We start from the raw sequence: 19,032 nt of genomic DNA on the forward strand, positions 1-19,032 counted from the left end.
AATAGTTTTAGGGTTATTTGGGTGTTGTAAGCTCGCTTTAATATAAAAAAGTCAGAACTCTAAAACGTCTCGTTCTTAACAAAATGGAAGAGATATTTTTTCTTTTCAATTCCATTGGTAACAAGCAGCAACGATTGAATTTGCAGAATACTCATTTCCTTCAAATTTCTGGGGCTCCTAGTGACACCCACCACTCTCTGCTATTGGTATAATAATATTTGTATGTGTACTGATTTAAGGCGTTCTAGTGCACGATTTCTAGACACTCACTCATATCGTTCTGTTCTTGATGCTTGATTCAGTCCCTCACCTCGATAACTTTTTATTCTTGCACATGTTTCTCTAAAATGCATCCTTGAGGAGTTATAGGAGTTTTAATAATGCTCAAAGTTGGTTAAAAATGGCTGTGACTCCATAAGGACGCATTTTAGAGAAAAAAGTGCAGGGAAAAGAAAGTTTTTATTTTGACCCTATTATCACGTCTGTTTAATTTCAAAATCTTATCTATTTTAACAAAAAATCGATATTTCCACTGATTTTGAGCTATTTTCTGAGGTCTTCAAAGGGTCAAAATACAGAGGAGTATCATACTCTGTAAAAAACTACATGGAAAACAAATTGTGTTTGTGTATTGTTTGTTAAAATTTTATCATTTTCATTCTATAAAATGTGATTTTTTTTCAAATATCGACAGCCCATTTCTTGAAAAGTTTCCGAGACTATTTTTTTCTTATTTTGGCTACTCAAATTCAAATTCTAAATATGGCCAATAGCAAAAACACAAAGTGAAAGACGCCACAAAAAATATACCTAAATGAAGCACAAGTATATGATTTAAAACAAACTCTAAAAATTGTATTACCTATTGATTTTTTTTATCCGAAATCTAATAGCACCGCGTTAATCTATCCTTACTCCTCACAATGAAATATTTTTTAAATTACTCGATAATACGTTGAACATGACTTTGAGGAAAGACGCAGTGAACTGGGACTGTCATCATCAATCTATTTGTTATCACTCGTTTTGGTGATGGTGTGAATTAAAGTGAGAAAAATCGTTATCATAAGAAGCCACTTGATTGAGTAATGGTGTGTTGTTTCATTATACTCTAATGTTTTTTTTACCAAAATTAGAATGCCCTCGAAGCAATTAAAATATTTTAAAAAATATATCCAAAAAATTTGATTATTCTGCCTTTTTTTCATTAATTATTGCTATTTTGCAACATCGGTAATAAATTTAAACATTTTTAACTTACAGTATACAGGGTGTCTCATAATTAGCTGCCAACCCTGAACAGGCCGATACTATGATCAAAACTAAGTAAAAAAGTTCATATGAACATGGGTCCGGAAATGCTTCCTAAGGGCACAGGGACCCATTGAAGAGGGAGGAATGGAAATCATTTTTTTGCAATATCTCTCAATCGCGTTGTGATAAATGAATGAAATTTGGTATACACAGCTAAATTTTGATGAGCAATTTGATGGACTAATCCATTTATTTCCACAAGGTCCATTGGGGTGGGTACGGGGGGGCCCTTGGTACTTTGCGTGTGTAACTTTTTCATCTTTGACTTTTTAACAAATTGGACAGCAAATTCCGTTTTCCCGAACTGTTTTACGTTAAAAAGGTACTCTTGTTTCAAATCGTTATCTTTAACGGTTTCTGAGAAAATCGCTCTTGAATTAATCCCACTTTGGTCAATTTCATAGTAATTTAAACAAAAAAAAATAATTTGTTTAAATTTAATCTAATTTTAATAAAAAAATAATAATAAAAAATTAAATTAAATAAAAATTAATCCTTTAAATGGAAAAGAGAGGAAAGGAAAATTATTATTATTATTTTTTGTTTAAATTACTATGAAATTGACCAAAGTGGGATTAATTCAAGAGCGATTTTCTCAGAAACCGTTAAAGATAACGATTTGAAACAAGGGTACCTTTTTAACATAAAACAGTTCGGGAAAACGGAATTTGCTGTCCAATTTGTTAAAAAGTCAAAGATGAAAAAGTTACACACGCAAAGTACCAATGATCTAGGGATCTACAATTTTATTATGCGAGTTGTACTGAAGGTACCTAATCCAGAAAAAATGTGCTTGCTCCCTCTCACATCCACCTCAAAACAGATTCGCCCTGGTCTATTTGTTTTGGTCTGAAGTTGTATTCAAACTTTTACGCCTAATTGTGAATCACCCTGTACATACAATGTACATTTTAAACGAAGGCGTTGAATGTCACGACAATGTACTAAAACCTATATTTGAAATAATGCATCATGAAGATGTACTGCAACTATGACTTATTTAAAAATCTCTATATTTTTTAATGATGTTTGAATCGAGAAGACGGTACCTACGAATGAAGAAATTAAAAAATCATCGATTTTGAAGATGCTGGCCCTTTTACCTAATTGAATTAAAGTTCGTTAATGCTAGTGAACTTAATAATAATACTTATAGATAAAATAACATCAATATTTGACTTTTGATGTAATGTCAATACAACTGTTTATAGTAAAAATTGAAATAACTCTGGCAACTTTACCAAAAAAAAGATACCTAAATTAATAATAAAAAAAACATTGTCCTACCGTGTGTTCCGATTTATTTCTGTTCGAGCCATTAACATAATAAGGAAGAAACTAATATAACAAAAATATATTATTTAGAACAAACTCTAAAAGTTGTGTTATCGATTTTTTATCCGAAATCTAATAGCACCGCATTAATCTACCTCATGATGAACTTCATCTACGCTCATAATGAAATATTTTTCATTTCCTTCATAATCCGGGCATGTATACGCTGAATGTGGTTTTAAGGAAAGACACAGTGAACTGGGGCAGTCATCCTCAATTTATTTGCTATCACTTGGTGTGAATTCAAGGATATTAACAAAATCAGTAGTAAAAATGTCAAGAAAGATAGTTATCATAAGAAACCACTTGATTGAGTTTTAGTATAAAAGGGATCGCAAATATATCAGTCAACATAGTGAATAAAACCGCAAGCTTTGTTCATTCAAAATGGCACGTAATTTGTTGGTAGTATTTCTCGTCGCTTGCCTGAATTTGGCCTTAGGCAGCCCTGCAGTAAGTTATATTAAGAATATGTTTTTGCTCGTCAATTTTAGTTTCCTTACATAGTATTACTGAATATTATCTATCTATTAAAAGTAAAAGAAAATACTAGACCACTTTTCCTTATTACCTATATAAATGTTACTTTCATATTTTTTTGCAATTTTATTTTATTTTCACAATCTTTGTCAGGAAGTAACAAGTAACTTATGATGAATAAGGCATTGCTCAAAATATTTTTCTAAATTAATATTTGGAGGTATTATAGTATTATATTATTTGGAAACTAAACATAAACAACTAAATTCATGAAATTTACATTATTTCTTTAATACAGATTGATGGAAGAATTGCTGGTGGCTACGAAGCCCGTGATGGCCAGTTCCCCTACCAAGCTGCTATTTACATCGATTCTTCTGAAGCAGTTGAACGGGAAACAGACGCATTTTGCAGTGGTTCTCTCATTTCTGAAAACTACATACTCACCTCAGCTCGCTGTCTATCTAAGTAAGTACCACATAGGTATTGTTATACCAAAGAATTAAGTATTATTATAATACATTATTATATGTTACACATGATACTGTGTTAAATATGGTTTTCTATTTTAATAATATGGTATCTAAATAAATGACGGAGAATGAAAGGGGAAAGTTATTGAATAAATACAAATTTCTAAATTGTGCAGCTAGAGCCTCTTAAACAAATCCGTCCATTCCCAATTATCCGTTTCGAACTTATAAAACAGTTCCTCCTCTCTCTCAGGTCCTCTTTAGTCCTCTTTTGAGTGTTAAATTTAAATTTTGTAATGTAGAAAAATCTGTTTAGACATATGAATTTCATTTTATCATCAAAATCATATTTATTTCAGAGCAGAAAAGGTAACGGTAGTTCTCGGTGGCCCACGACTAGACGAGCTTGAACCAAATCAGGTGAAGGTAGAATCCTCTGAATTCATCATTCCTGAGGGCTACAAATCTGGTGCATACGAATGGGATCTTGGACTTATAAAACTTAGCGAACCCGTGGAATTCGCTGACAATATACAACCAGTAAAACTAGCTGAGGGAGACGATAATTATGCTGGAGACGTAGCAACTGTGTCTGGATGGGGCGCTACATATCAAGCTCAGTACTTCCTTGAACCAGTTTTGAGATGGATAGAATCCGTAATAATATCCTATCGCGAGTGTATTAAAGAGAATACACCGTACAAACAAATGATTGTAGAAGGAAGTAACATTTGTCAATTGGCTGAGGCTAACAGCGCTTGCCATGGGGATGCTGGTGCCCCCTTGACCCTGGATGGCGTACAAATTGGTCTAGTTTTGTTCACCCAATATAACTGCTTCCAAGGACACCCCGTCGTTTATACCAGAGTAGCCACTTATATTGACTGGATCAAAGGAAACTCAGATATTTAGAAATAATATATGACTATAAATTGCTGTTAAATGAATAGCTTAAAGCAAGACTTACATATATGCATACATTTTTATGTTACAATATCTAAATAAAACCTATTATTATTACTTCCTGGTTTTAAATTTATTAGATAGTATTTCTATAAGTATATTCTAATTTCCTTTACGTGATAGCTACTACATATTCAAATCTGAATAATGCAGATTAAGTTTTCACATATTCAATAAAATGATTAGAGTAAATGGGAGATATATGTCCTGCACGTATATTTCGAAAATTCCACTTTCCACATTAACTTGACTAGGGCAGTAGACAAGGTGGAAGTAAGATAAAGTCACTTAAATCAATACATATTTACATTATTTTGAGAAGAATAATAGCAGGTAATCTTTATTTTTTATAAAATAGCATTTCTGTTATTTTACGTTTAAACAGGGTGTCCTGGATCCATATCCGAGAGATTGCCCACCATTTCCGGGACACCCTGTATTTACAATTAGAAGTGCTAATTTTAATGTAATATATCGTTCGATGTAAAAGAAAGCGAGGTAATTTTAAATTTTATGTGGGACATATATTCCATGCGGTTATAGAATGAGGGATACCTACTGCCCACATAAAAGAAGGGTATACTCGTATACTTCTTGACCTCATTAAATATTCTAAATTTTATATTCCTTTAAATAAATGTATTAAGAGGCACCGAGTGTGTATCAATTATTTGGAAATTATTTACTACAAATTATATCTATCTATTTACAAAAGTTTTAAAAGCGAAAGTTAATTGTAGGAATCTCTGTGCAACGTGCTATGAAATTGTTTCACTTTTAGTTCATGTCTTTATTTATTACAATACAGTTAATGCGTTTCTTTGCTGTTAATGTACATCTTTATGCAGGAGGATATGAAAAAGTTTATACGAACGTAGGTCCTAGAATGTGTTATCTGTGCTCGTTCAAAGGTGGCCACTAAGAATGGGATTCTGTTCTCTGGAACCACTTTAGAGATCGATATAAATTTTGCTACACGAATTATCATCAATAAAATTAATTTTTTGAAATTAGATATTATTTTCTGTTCTTAATATATTAGAAATATGAAATCCACTTAATACGAATTTATCCTAACAAAAAAAAGGAAACAAAACTAATATCTTAAAGGTATATACTCCATAACTTTTTTATCATAAAATTCATGCACTAAAGTAACTAATTAAATCATTTTATTTTCAGTCCAGAAAGGTACCTTTTAGATATAATCTATTCTTTACCAGATATGCCGTAGGCATTTAATTTTTTTTTAATAACTTGCATTTATTTTGGGTTCGTTGTTTTCTGCCTTTTTTGGTAATTGAGCTAGCAGAAAAGCTCCGAAAAGTTCAAAATGAGGCTTTAAGTAGTGGTAATTGAGATTTTGTGCGTAGTAAATGTTATGATGTGTCACTAAAAGCGTGCAATTCAATAAAAATTGAATTAGATAAAATACTTGTCTAGGAATCGACTTTTGAAATGCATAAACTCGGTTTCTAAAGAAGATGGAACTAAATCATCCCAATCTATCTTTAATTGCCATAAACGTTGCAAAATAATTTTAGCTTTAATCGTGACTGAACCTATCAAATCCATTGGGTCAAATATTTGAAATCTCGTAGAAAGAATGCTTCTCTTAGTGATTTTGTCATTGACCGTGTGCGAATTTATGATAAAATTAAAAGTGTCCATGCCACTGTAAACCTAAAGTTTTATGAATAGTGCTACCAGTTATCAAGTATTATGAATCATTTTCGTGATCTCATTTTTGTCTTAAAATTGCCATTTCGTTCGAAGCCCATTCACATAATATAACTCCACGGCTACTTAGAATTTTCGAAACTTCTTGATACATTTTAAATGCATTACACAGACCTAACAAAATTTAACTTTTTTTTGGAAGCAGAAACTTGAATATATATTTCCGAAGGATTTAGGTGCGCTGGTTCCGAATCTGGCAGCAGAATTGCAGGTTTTTGAGATATCCTAACCTAAAAGTGCAAAAAACACTGTTTTTCGCCATATTTGAGGTTATATAGTAATGTCATCTATTCTTTTTCAAAAAACTAATACATTGAATCTAAAAGTACAAGGGTGCCTCCTTCGAATGTCGTTGAGTTTGCTGCTCAAATATCTTGTTTTTTCGTTGAGATTTCACATGTTGAAATTTTTAAGTTTCTCAGTTTCTTAATATGCGAAAATCTACTAAGGATCCCTTAGACATCAAGCAGTTGATTGCAATTCTGTTTGCTGTACATAAAACATAACGTAAATATTTTTCGGACTAGAAGTGAAGTTCACACTCATATAATGTTAGATCTAAGGATAACCTTTCAGTAATTTTTTTGATATTGAGTAAAACAAGAACGGGTTACATTGGTGTACATCTTTTTAATGTTATCCCATTGCATGTGAGAAATTGGAATTATAAGCAATTTAAAAGCAAAATGAAAAATTATCTTTTACAAAATGCTTTTTATAACATTGAACAGTTTTTAACAAGTGATTTTAGCCATATTTAATTTATCGTTCTTTTCTAATTGTATTACTTTTATATTAATCTTGTATTTTAATTTATATAATTTTTATCTCATTTTAAATCATTTACTTGTATTATTCCCTATATGATATTGTAATATTGATATTTTACTTTTGTTTGTATACTATTATGTTGTCTTATACACTCTTACATGTTTTTCAATAATAATTTTATTATAATATGATGTACTTAGTGGAATAATTTCCTGGTTTTGTCGTGTGTAAACACTTTGTGTAATAACATTAATAGTTATAAATAAATAAATAAGAGGAGACGGATTAAACAGTGCATACCCTATGATGGTGGTCTAATAGAAAACAGTAATATTTAAATACCTATTATTTCGTTGTGAAACTAATTTCTGATATAATAAAAGAAATATATAATGTGGTTGTCTTATTGTAAATACCCTGTATGAGACATATTAATGAAACTGCATAGATATACCTTCTGTTAATAAAGTTCTGGAAAAATATTTTCCACTGTTAATGCAGGAAATTCTGCAATGAGTGAAATTTTTCGAAGTTTGCACCTATTTTGTGAATACCCTGTAAAAGCTATAATAATGAAACTTTGTATTCAGAGTTTTGAGGTGTGATAAACTCGAAAATGCTATCCATTTCTTTCTAAAAAAAATGCCCAATATGTTTTTAATTTTTGATGGTCTTTTCTTAGGCTATAGAAAAGATCATATGTCAAAAAATATAATATCAAAGAGTAGGCCTTTTAACTATCACATAAAAAAAAATAATTTTTGAAATCCGCCAACGCTTTCCTAAATATCCGGGTGTTCCGACTTTAAGTGAAACACACTATACAGGGTGTAACTAAATAAGTGTAAAACATTTAAGGGGGTGATTCCTCATCGAAAAAAAGANTTCCTATTCTGGTCCGGGTTCGATCTCTGGCGTCGGCACTGGCAATGACGATGGATAATGGGTCTTTTCAAATGTAGTCCCCTTCCACACCTTTGGATTTGGGGTTGTCTCATTTCTGTGGTGTGTTTTATATTTATGTCAAAAACTGTAAGATTGTCAATTCTTACGTTGTTTAACTTTGAACACTCTTTGCTCCACTCTCTTTGTGAATATATGATATAAAGTATAAAGTACTACATTGTTCTGTTGGTTCACCTAGATTTTTTAATGCTCTCGGGAGCCATTTCTAAATAATAAATGTAAAACGGAAATAAATAACATTTTTCTAATTTTCAATGCTTTTTCAGCATGTCATCAAAATTTACTTACCACAAATTATTTACTCTGTCGTGACGCCAAAATTACGTCTTCAAACTATATTTAACAAACAAATTTTACGGATATTTGATAGTCCACTATCATATAAAAAATATATATACAGTGTGTTTCACTTAAAGTCGGTATACCTCCGTATTTAGGATGGCGTTGGCCGATTTCTAAAATTCTTTTTTTTTATATGGTAGTACTCAAAAAAGCCTACTTCTTGATATTATGTTTTTTGACATGTGATATTTTCTACAGCCTACTATCGTTAAGAAAAGACCCTCAAAAATTAAAAAACGTATTAGGCATTTTTAAGAACGAAATGGATAGCATTTTCGATTTGATCACACCTCAAAACACACACAAAATAGGTGTAAACTTCGAAAAATTTCACTCATTGCAGAATGTCCTGTATTAACAGTGGAAATATTTTCAAGGTATTTGATAGTTTTCATAATCTTTTTAACCGAGGATATATCCATGTGATTTCATTGATTTCACTCATACAGGGCGCTCACAATAAGATATATTATTTTATTATATCAGAAATGAGTTTCACAACGAAATAAAACTTAAATATTACTGTTTTCTATTAGTCCACCATCATTTGATATGCACTGTTCAATTCGTCTCCTCTTGTTTCTAATAACTCTCCTCAACTGATGTGGTGTTATTTGCCAACATGCTTGTCTAATTCTGTTACATAAATCTTCTCTGTCCTGGGGCCTTGTTTTATACAATTTATTTTTCACAGTTCCACATAAAAATAAATCAAGAGGCGTCCAGTCTGAAGCTCTTGACGGCCACTCAACCGTTAGTTCTGTTTGTCGTGACCTATCCACTTTCTCGGGAAATTCTCATGCAACCATTACCGCATTATGAATAGGTGCTCCATCTAGTTGAAGGTAGAGATTCTGTCTTATATAGATGAAGAGGAAATGCATGTAAATTCCAGAAATCATTATTTAAAAAAGTTAAAAAATTCTCTGCGTATAGACCTTGACTATAAGTGTATATAGTCAAAGGTATAGATTAACGTTAAAAAAGAAGGGCCCTATTATTCGATCACATAAAATCCCACAAAACACATAAAAATTTTTTTAATTAAGATTTATGTAATAGGATTAGACAAACATGTCGACATTTAGTTAAGGAGACTTATTAAAAATAATAAAATATTAAAAAAGTATCTACATCAATGTATCAATGTAGATACTGCAATGTTTGCTGTACATAAAACATAACGTAAATATTTTTCGGACTAGAAGTGAANCTTGGCTACATATCCGCTAAAAACATACTTTATACATTCTAATTAACATAAATATTTATCTTTTTCTTAGAAAAATGTACTTTAAATAAGTGCCCTTTTCCTGCCGTCGATGAAAAAAATTTAAATTTACGTTGTTAATCGGTCGATATAAACTGATCCTGATATACCTGTAAATATTTTCTAGATCATTCTTAAACAAATTTGAAATTATTTTACCATTAAAAATACAAAGATTTTATGGATATGGACTATGGACACTGTTAAAAGTGGCATGAATATTATATGAAATTTGCTTATAAAAATAAATAAATACTCGTTAATTTATACACAATTTTTTATGGGTATATAATAAACTACATATATAAACAAACATATTAAACTATTTTCTTTTATTCATTGAAAAAATGTGTATTATTAAATACACATCTATAAATAAACAACTTGAAATATTTACATAAATATGGAGTTACTGGCTGCAAATTCAATCAGACAAATTAAAATTACAATTTAAGCGGAAGGTTTACATATTTTTGATAGGAAAGTTGGTAATTTTGTTATCCCTTGTATTAATAACAAATTTTGTACGTTTGTATGAGTTATTTATGCTTCTCTTTACATAATTAATTTTCAATAATTGTAAAAAAGAACGTTATAAGCGAAAGTGCAATCGTTACTAAACTTTTCCAAAACTGACCATTAAAAAATCGTAGTAAGCGTTTCCAAATTTATAACTTTTAAGGATCTATTTAAACGCATTTGCTTTGTCTTAAGAGCGCTGTTTATTTTCCCTTCCTATATTACTTTCTGCATTCTTACAAATACAAGGCTCATAGACATTTTATTGGTAGCATCAAACCATAAATTAATCCTTGATCTTTCCCAGGAACAATTTTTTAATTTTTCGTTAGTCGGGGCATGTATTCGCTGAAAATGGTTTTGAGGAAAAACATAGTGAACTGGGGCAGTTATCATCAATTTATTTGTTATCACTTGTTTTGCTGATGGTGTGAATTCAGGGATATTAACAAAATCTGTCGTAAAAATGTCAAGTGAGAAAGATCGTTATCATAAGAAACCACTTGATTCAGTAATGTTTTAGTATAAAAGTGATTGCAAATATATCAGTCAACATAGTGAATAAAACCGCAAGCATTGTTCATTCAAAATGGCACCTAATTTGTTGGCAGTATTTCTCGTCGCTTGCCTGAATTTGGCGTTAGGTAGCCCTGCAGTAAGTTATATTAAGAATATGTTTTTGCTCGCCAATTTTAGTTTCCTTACATAGTATTACTGAATATTCTCTATCTATTAAAAGTAAAAGAAAATACTAGACCACTTTTTCTTATTACCTATATTAATGTTACTTTCATATATTTTTGCAATTTTATTTTATTTTCACAATCTTTGTCAGGATTTAACAAGTAACTTATGATTAATTAGGCATTGCTCGAAATATTTTTCTAAATTAATATTTGGAGGTATTATAGTATTATATTATTCGGAAACTAAACAAACAACTAAATTCATGAAATTTATATTACTTCTTTAATACAGATTGATGGAAGAATTGCTGGTGGCTACGAAGCCCGTGATGGCCAGTTCCCCTACCAAGCTGCCATTTACATCGATTCTTCTGAAGCAGTTGAATTGGAAACAGACGCATTTTGCAGTGGTTCTCTCATTTCTGAAAACTATATACTCACCTCAGCTCGCTGTCTATCTAAGTAAGTACCACATATTATTATAGCAAAGAATTATCATTATTATTATTATACATTATCATATATAACATATTTTACACATGGTACTATGTGGTTGGTTTTCTATTTTAGTAATATGGTATCTAAATAAATGTCGCATAATGAACATAAAAGGGGAAAGTTATTGAATAAATACAAATCACTAAAATGTGCAGCTACAACCTCTTAAACAAATGAGTCTATTCCCAATTATCCGTTTCAAACTTATAAAACAAGTCTGGTCCTTTTTAGTGACTGTTAAATTTAAATTTTTGATGTAGAAAAATCTGTTTAGACATATAAATTTTATTTTATCATCAAAATAAATTTTTGATGTAGAAAAATCTGTTTAGACATATAAATTTTATTTTATCATCAAAATAAATTTTTGATGTAGAAAAATCTGTTTAGACATATAAATTTTATTTTATCATCAAAATCATATTTATTTCAGAGCAGAAAAGGTAACGGTAGTTCTCGGTGGTCCACGACTAGACTAGAAAGTTGTTGAATGCACTCGAACTAGAAATAACTAATTATAACAGTAGGTACTTTACGATGTTAGATAACTACAAAACACTAAAATGTGCAGCTGCAATCTCTTAAACAAATCAGTCCATTTCCAATTATCCGCTTCGAACTTATAAAACAGTTATGGTCCTCTTTATTGAGTGTTCAAGTTAAAATTTTGATATAGAAAAATCTATTTAGACATGAATTTCATTTTATCATCAAAATCATATTTATTTCAGAGCAGAAAAGGTGACGGTAGTTCTCGGTGGCCCACGACTAGACGAGCTTGAACCAAATCAGGTGAAGGTAGAATCCTCTGAATTCATCATTCCTGAGGGCTACAAATCAGGTGCATACGAATGGGAGTGCATTCCCTATGATGGTGGCCTAATAGAAAACAGTAATATTTAAATACCTATTATTTCGTTGTGAAACTAATTTCTGATATAATAAAAGAAATATATAATGTGGCTGTCTTATTGTAAATACCCTGTATGAGTCAAATCAATAAAACTGCATTGATATACCTTCGGTTAATAAAGTTCTGGAAAAATATCTTGAAAATATTTTCCAGTTATGCAGGAAATTCTGTAATGAGTGAAATTTTTCGAAGTTTGCACCTATTTTGTGAACACCCTGTAAAAGCTATAATAATGAAACTTTGTATTCGGAGTTTTGAGGTGTGATAAAATCGAAAATGCTATCCATTTCTTTCTAAAAAAAATGCCGGATATGTTTTTAATTTTTGAGGGTCCTTTCTTACTGATAGTAGGTAGGCTATAGAAAAGATCGCATGTCAAAAAATATAATATCAAAGAGTAGGCCTTTTTACTATCACATAAAAAATAATAATTTTTGAAATCCGCCAACGGTTTCCTAAATATCCAGGTGTTCTGACTTTAAGTGAAACACATTGTATATAGATGTGCCTGACAGAGACCTACGGTTTATGCTTTGTGCAGGGATCTTAAATGCAACGAGAAAAATGAAAATGTATTTACAACGTGTATAAAATAATAAAATAATGTTTATTCTTCGTCTTCAATGTAAGTAGCGCGAGATAATTTAATTCCTCCTTAACTAATCTCCAAAAAAATGTTAACAAGTTTCATATTCAATTACAGTAAATAGTCACCGATATAAGTGGAGACGTCAATATTTAAGTACTCGAAGGTAAACAGATCCTTGTAAGTACCTACCAACTGAAGTACATACGCCTTGGCTACATATCCGCTAAAAACATACTTTATACATTCTAATTAACATAAATATTTATCTTTTTCTTAGAAAAATGTACTTTAAATAAGTGCCCTTTTCCTGCCGTCGATGAAAAAAATTTAAATTTACGTTGTTAATCGGTCGATATAAACTGATCCTGATATACCTGTAAATATTTTCTAGATCATTCTTAAACAAATTTGAAATTATTTTACCATTAAAAATACAAAGATTTTATGGATATGGACTATGGACACTGTTAAAAGTGGCATGAATATTATATGAAATTTGCTTATAAAAATTAATAAATACTCGTTAATTTATACACAAATTTTTATGGGTATAATAAACTACATATATTAATATTAAACTATTTTCTTTTATTCATTGAAAAAATGTGTATTATTAAATACACATCTATAAATAAACAACTTGAAATATTTACATAAATATGGAGTTACTGGCTGCAAATTCAATCAAACAAATTAAAATTACAATTTAAGCGGAAGGTTTACATATTTTTGATAGGAAAGTTGGTAATTTTGTTATCCCTTGTATTAATAACAAATTGTGTACGTTTGTATGAGTTATTTATGCTTCTCTTTACATAATTAATTTTCAATAATTGTAAAAAAGAACGTTATAAGCGAAAGTGCAATCGTTACTAAACTTTTCCAAAACTGACCATTAAAAAAACGTAGTAAGCGTTTCCAAATTTGTAGCTTTTAAGGATCTATTTAAACGCATTTGCTTTGTCTTAAGAGCGCTGTTTATTTTCCCTTCCTATATTACTTTCTTCATTCTTACAAATACAAGGCTCACAGACATTTTATTGGTATCCTTGGTCTTTCCCAGGAACAATTTTTTATTTTTTCGCTGAAAATGGTTTTGAGGAACAACATAGTGAACTGGGGCAATTATTATCAATTTATTTGTTATCACTTGTTTTGCTGATGGTGTGAATTCAGGGATATTAACAAAATATGTTGTAAAAATGTCAAGTGAGAAAGATCGTTATCATAACAAACCAATTGATTCAGTAACGTTTTAGTATAAAAGGGATTGCAAATAATATATCAGTCAACATAGTGAATAAAACCGCAAGCATTGTTCATTCAAAATGGCACCTAATTTGTTGGCAGTATTTCTCGTCGCTTGCCTGAATTTGGCGTTAGGTAGCCCTGCAGTAAGTTATATTAAGAATATGTTTTTGCTCGCCAATTTTAGTTTCCTTACATAGTATTACTGAATATTCTCTATCTATTAAAAGTAAAAGAAAATACTAGACCACTTTTTCTTATTACCTATATTAATGTTACTTTCATATATTTTTGCAATTTTATTTTATTTTCACAATCTTTGTCAGGATTTAACAAGTAACTTATGATTAATTAGGCATTGCTCGAAATATTTTTCTAAATTAATATTTGGAGGTATTATAGTATTATATTATTCGGAAACTAAACAAACAACTAAATTCATGAAATTTATATTACTTCTTTAATACAGATTGATGGAAGAATTGCTGGTGGCTACGAAGCCCGTGATGGCCAGTTCCCCTACCAAGCTGCCATTTACATCGATTCTTCTGAAGCAGTTGAATTGGAAACAGACGCATTTTGCAGTGGTTCTCTCATTTCTGAAAACTATATACTCACCTCAGCTCGCTGTCTATCTAAGTAAGTACCACACATTATTATAGCAAAGAATTATCATTATTATTATTATACATTATCATATATAACATATTTTACACATGGTACTATGTGGTTGGTTTTCCATTTCAATAATATGGTATCTAAATAAATGTCGCATAATGAACATAAGGGGAATGTTATTGAATAAATACAAATCACTAAAATGTGCAGCTACAACCTCTTAAACAAATGAGTCTATTCCCAATTATCCGTTTCAAACTTATAAAACAAGTCTGGTCCTTTTTAGTGACTGTTAAATTTAAATTTTTGATGTAGAAAAATCTGTTTAGACATATAAATTTTATTTTATCATCAAAATCATATTTATTTCAGAGCAGAAAAGGTAACGGTAGTTCTCGGTGGCCCACGACTAGACTAGAAAGTTGTTGAATGCACTCGAACTAGAAATAACTAATTATAACAGTAGGTACTTTACGATGTTAGATAACTACAAAACACTAAAATGTGCAGCTGCAATCTCTTAAACAAATCAGTCCATTTCCAATTATCCGCTTCGAACTTATAAAACAGTTATGGTCCTCTTTATTGAGTGTTCAAGTTAAAATTTTGATATAGAAAAATCTATTTAGACATGAATTTCATTTTATCATCAAAATCATATTTATTTCAGAGCAGAAAAGGTGACGGTAGTTCTCGGTGGCCCACGACTAGACGAGCTTGAACCAAATCAGGTGAAGGTAGAATCCTCTGAATTCATCATTCCTGAGGGCTACAAATCAGGTGCATACGAATGGGATCTTGGACTTATAAAACTTAGCGAACCCGTGGAATTAGCTGACAATATACAACCAGTAAAACTAGCTGAGGGAGACGATAATTATGCTGGAGACGTAGCAACCGTAGCTGGATGGGGAGCTACATATCAAGCTCAGTACATCCTTGAACCAGTTTTGAGATGGATAGAATCCGTAATAATATCCTATCGCGAGTGTATTAAAGATAATTCACCGTACAAACAAATAGTTGTTGAAGGAAGTAACTTTTGCCAATTGACTGGGGCTAAGAGCGCTTGCCATGGAGATGCTGGTGCCCCCTTGACTCTGGACGACGTACAAATTGGTCTCGTTGTGTTAACCCCATATAACTGCTTCCGAGGACATCCCGTCCTTTATACCAGAGTAGCCACTTATATTGACTGGATCAAAGAAAACTCAGATATTTAGAAATCATACGTGCCTATAAATTACTAAAGTGAATAGCTTAATGCTAAACTGTATAATATGATACCTAAATAAAAACTATTATTATTACTTCTTGGTTTTAATTTTACCAGTAGTATTTCTATATTTTTAACCTAATTTCCTTTGCATAGTATCTATTACATATTAAAATTTGAATAATACAAATTATGTTTTGCACATATTCAATAAAATATTAGATAAACACATGGGAATACATGTCTCGCACTTACATTTCGAAAATTCCACTTTCTACGCCAACTTCACTATGCCAGTAATCAGTAGACAAGGTAATATAAATTTGTCTCTTAAATCAAAACATATTTGCACTATTTACAGAAAAATAGTAACAGGTAAGCTTTACTTTATTTTTTATAAAATAGCATTTCTGTTTTTTGACGTACATACATATTTACAATTAGAAGTACTAATTTAAATGTATGATATTGTTCAGTGTAAAAAGAAAGCGAGGTAGTTTTAAATTTTATGTAGGGCATATGCACAGTTATAGAATCAAAGATATTGCCCCACATACAAGCGGGGTATACTCGTATACTTCAGTAAATATTCTAAGTTTTATATCAGTCATATCACGGAATCTTAACAGAAAATGAATCATAAATCCCCTTTAAATAGCTGTATTAGAGGGTACCCATATGTATCTTATCAATTATTTGAAAATTATTTATACTACAAATTATATCTACTATTTCCAAAAGTTTTAAAAGCTGAGGTTACATTGTTACATTTAAGGAATCTCAACGTGCAACGTACTATAAAATTATATAATTAGAATTTGTTTCGTTCCAACTATAGGGAGTACCTACTTGTATGCATAACTATTATCGTGTATATGAAATATGAATGTTTAATATAATAATATAATTATTGTCAAGATATCCCATAGTTTCATACAGAGCCTTCATAAATGTTTAGAAACCAGGTGACATTCGAACATAACAATTGACGGTTCGTCAAGATCAAACGAAAATCCCTAAACCTCAGTGAAATGTAATTAAATAAATTTATTTTTAAAATTGATTAACATGAACTACCGATATTAAACTTAATACATATAATTTAGTATTAGATACTTCCGAAACATACTTTTGTTTTTTTTGTTGAAAAACTTTTAACTTTATCAATAGGAGAAAACTCAAACTTCACTTGTTAATGAACAAATTGCAAATTTTGCTATGAAAGCAAATAGAACATGATGTGAACCTATAACAGTTTATTATTAATTTTATTAAAGTACAGAGTAAAACAAACAAGACAGTTTACTTTTTATTATAGATAAAATAGCATTACGAAAAAGTTACATTAATTTACAAACCTTTGCTGCAATATAAAATAAATTTAAACTTATACCATTAACAAGTTATCTTGCCAATTTGCGGTAAAAACATTAAATATTATGTTCAAAATGACTGACCTATGAACTCTCCTATGCATATTTTCATACACTTCGCTACCCAAACGTCTAGTTTTTAATACAATTAATGCATTTTTTTCTGTTAATATCCAGTTAACACATTTGTATGCATCTGTTATTGCGCAGGATCCAGGATCTCTGGAAATTTCCTTCACACGGTTGAAAGTGTGATTCTGCACATGAAGATATGAAAGAGTTCATAATATGAACATAGGTCCTAAAACGCGTCATAAGCGAGCTGTGCTTGTTCAAAGGTGGCCACTAAGATGGGTTTCTGTTTTGTATATCTGGCATTCAATCTAGAAATCGATATGAATATTGGTACGTGAATTAATCTCGATAAAATGAATTTTTTGAAATTAGATGTTATTATCAGAAATATGAAATTCACTTAAAATATGACTGATTTATCGTATCAAAGAAAACTAAACAAAACTAATATCTTTAAAAGCACATAACTTTTTAATGAAGCAAAATTCATGTACTAAAAGTAGCTTCATTAAATCGGTTACCCTTTAAATATTACCCATTTTTTACTAGATATTCCGTATGTATATATTTTTTTAATATATATAAACCAAATTTCTTTCTTAGACGGGGATGCAGCCAAGGATAAAAAAAGTTACTCTTTTAAATTTTCAAGCTTTCGAAACTGTATTTTGTTTCTTCATCAGGAAAAAACTACAATAGGATACAAGTTCAAATTTTCATTGCAAAATAACAAAAATTAGATTCTTACAGTTGCTAAATTTCTTGTTTGACTCCACAGTGTTCAGTTATAATAACAATTTTTATAAACAAATTTTGGGGATGCCAATGGGTAGTCCAGTATCACCGATCCTCCAGTATGTGATGGATGATCTTGTGAACGAATGTTTGACAAAAATCAATTTTGAAATACCTTTTTTAAAAAAATACTTTGATGACATTGTGGTATGTGCTCCCTCAGATAGGGTAGTACAGTTACTTGAAGTTTTCAATAGCTATAACCCTTTTTTTACAATTTACCATCGAACGAGAGGACACCAATAAGAGTGTACCCTTTTTGGACACAAGACTCATTAGGAGAGAGGATAACTCTCTCATAACATCTTGGTATAGGAAACCTGGATCATCAGGCAGATTTTTACATTATGAGTCTTTCCACACACAACAACAAAAAATCAATTTGATTTTGGGTATGAGAACTAGAGTAATAGCTACAAGTCATCATTCACTTAAAAACATTAATTTACAACAATTGTACAATTTATTTATTAAATGTGGTTATCCACCTCCTCTTCTTAAAAGTCTTTTGTTCTCGAGATCACAGTTACAGGGTGTTCAAGACTTTCGTAACAATAATTCAAGAATACAAAATTTTCAGTATTTTTCAGTACCACATTTGGGTACTGTTTCTTCCAAATTAAAAAAATGTTTGTCTGGACAAGGTAGTGTCAAGTTGGCCTTTAAAAATCATTTAACGGTTAATAATCTTTTCACTAAATTAAAAGATAAAGATTCGCTATTGCAGCGGTCCAGTGTAGTTTATTGCATCCCATGTATGGATTGTGATTTGAAATATATAGGTCAAACAAAACAAAAACTAAAAGATAGAGTTACGGCACATAAAAGTGACATACGACTGAATAAAC

At 30.5% G+C, this 19,032-nt stretch overlaps 2 protein-coding genes across 3 annotated transcripts; both read left to right on the plus strand.

Annotated features, from left to right (window-relative positions):
* The first annotated feature begins 3,000 nt into the window (after positions 1 to 3,000).
* On the plus strand, positions 3,001 to 4,622 carry LOC108915223 (brachyurin-like). Its single transcript, XM_018721197.1, has 3 exons — positions 3,001 to 3,102; positions 3,428 to 3,597; positions 3,962 to 4,622. Exons 1-3 carry the CDS (start codon positions 3,037 to 3,039, stop codon positions 4,512 to 4,514), a joined length of 789 nt encoding a protein of 262 aa, XP_018576713.1. The 5' UTR covers positions 3,001 to 3,036; the 3' UTR covers positions 4,515 to 4,622.
* Positions 4,623 to 10,715: 6,093 nt separating this feature from the next.
* Positions 10,716 to 16,035, plus strand: LOC108915220 (brachyurin-like). Of its 2 annotated transcripts, XM_023456164.1 has the most exons (4): positions 10,716 to 10,828; positions 11,152 to 11,321; positions 12,089 to 12,198; positions 15,506 to 16,035. In XM_023456164.1, the coding sequence occupies exons 1-4, from the start codon at positions 10,763 to 10,765 to the stop codon at positions 15,946 to 15,948; spliced, it is 789 nt and encodes a 262-aa protein (XP_023311932.1). In that variant the 5' UTR covers positions 10,716 to 10,762; the 3' UTR covers positions 15,949 to 16,035. The 2 variants fall into 2 exon arrangements, with proteins under 2 accessions (XP_023311932.1, XP_023311931.1); XM_023456163.1 differs by lacking the exons at positions 10,716 to 10,828; positions 11,152 to 11,321; positions 12,089 to 12,198 and adding exons at positions 14,141 to 14,253; positions 14,577 to 14,746 and having other exon boundaries at positions 15,396 to 16,035.
* Positions 16,036 to 19,032: the final 2,997 nt, after the last annotated feature.

Source organism: Anoplophora glabripennis, unplaced genomic scaffold (genome assembly GCF_000390285.2).
Source record: "Anoplophora glabripennis isolate ALB-LARVAE unplaced genomic scaffold, Agla_2.0 scaffold1234, whole genome shotgun sequence".
NCBI lineage: Eukaryota > Metazoa > Arthropoda > Insecta > Coleoptera > Cerambycidae > Anoplophora > Anoplophora glabripennis.

Coding starts and splice junctions, on each gene's coding strand:
- LOC108915223 (XM_018721197.1), top strand. CDS start 3,037: ATGGCACGTAATTTGTTGGTAGTATTTCTCGTCGCTTGCCTGAATTTG. Junction 3,103..3,427: donor TGGCCTTAGGCAGCCCTGCA/GTAAGTTATATT, acceptor TCTTTAATACAG/ATTGATGGAAGAATTGCTGG. Junction 3,598..3,961: donor TCAGCTCGCTGTCTATCTAA/GTAAGTACCACA, acceptor TATTTATTTCAG/AGCAGAAAAGGTAACGGTAG.
- LOC108915220 (XM_023456164.1), top strand. CDS start 10,763: ATGGCACCTAATTTGTTGGCAGTATTTCTCGTCGCTTGCCTGAATTTG. Junction 11,322..12,088: donor TCAGCTCGCTGTCTATCTAA/GTAAGTACCACA, acceptor TATTTATTTCAG/AGCAGAAAAGGTGACGGTAG. Junction 12,199..15,505: donor TCCTGAGGGCTACAAATCAG/GTGCATACGAAT, acceptor GCTACAAATCAG/GTGCATACGAATGGGATCTT.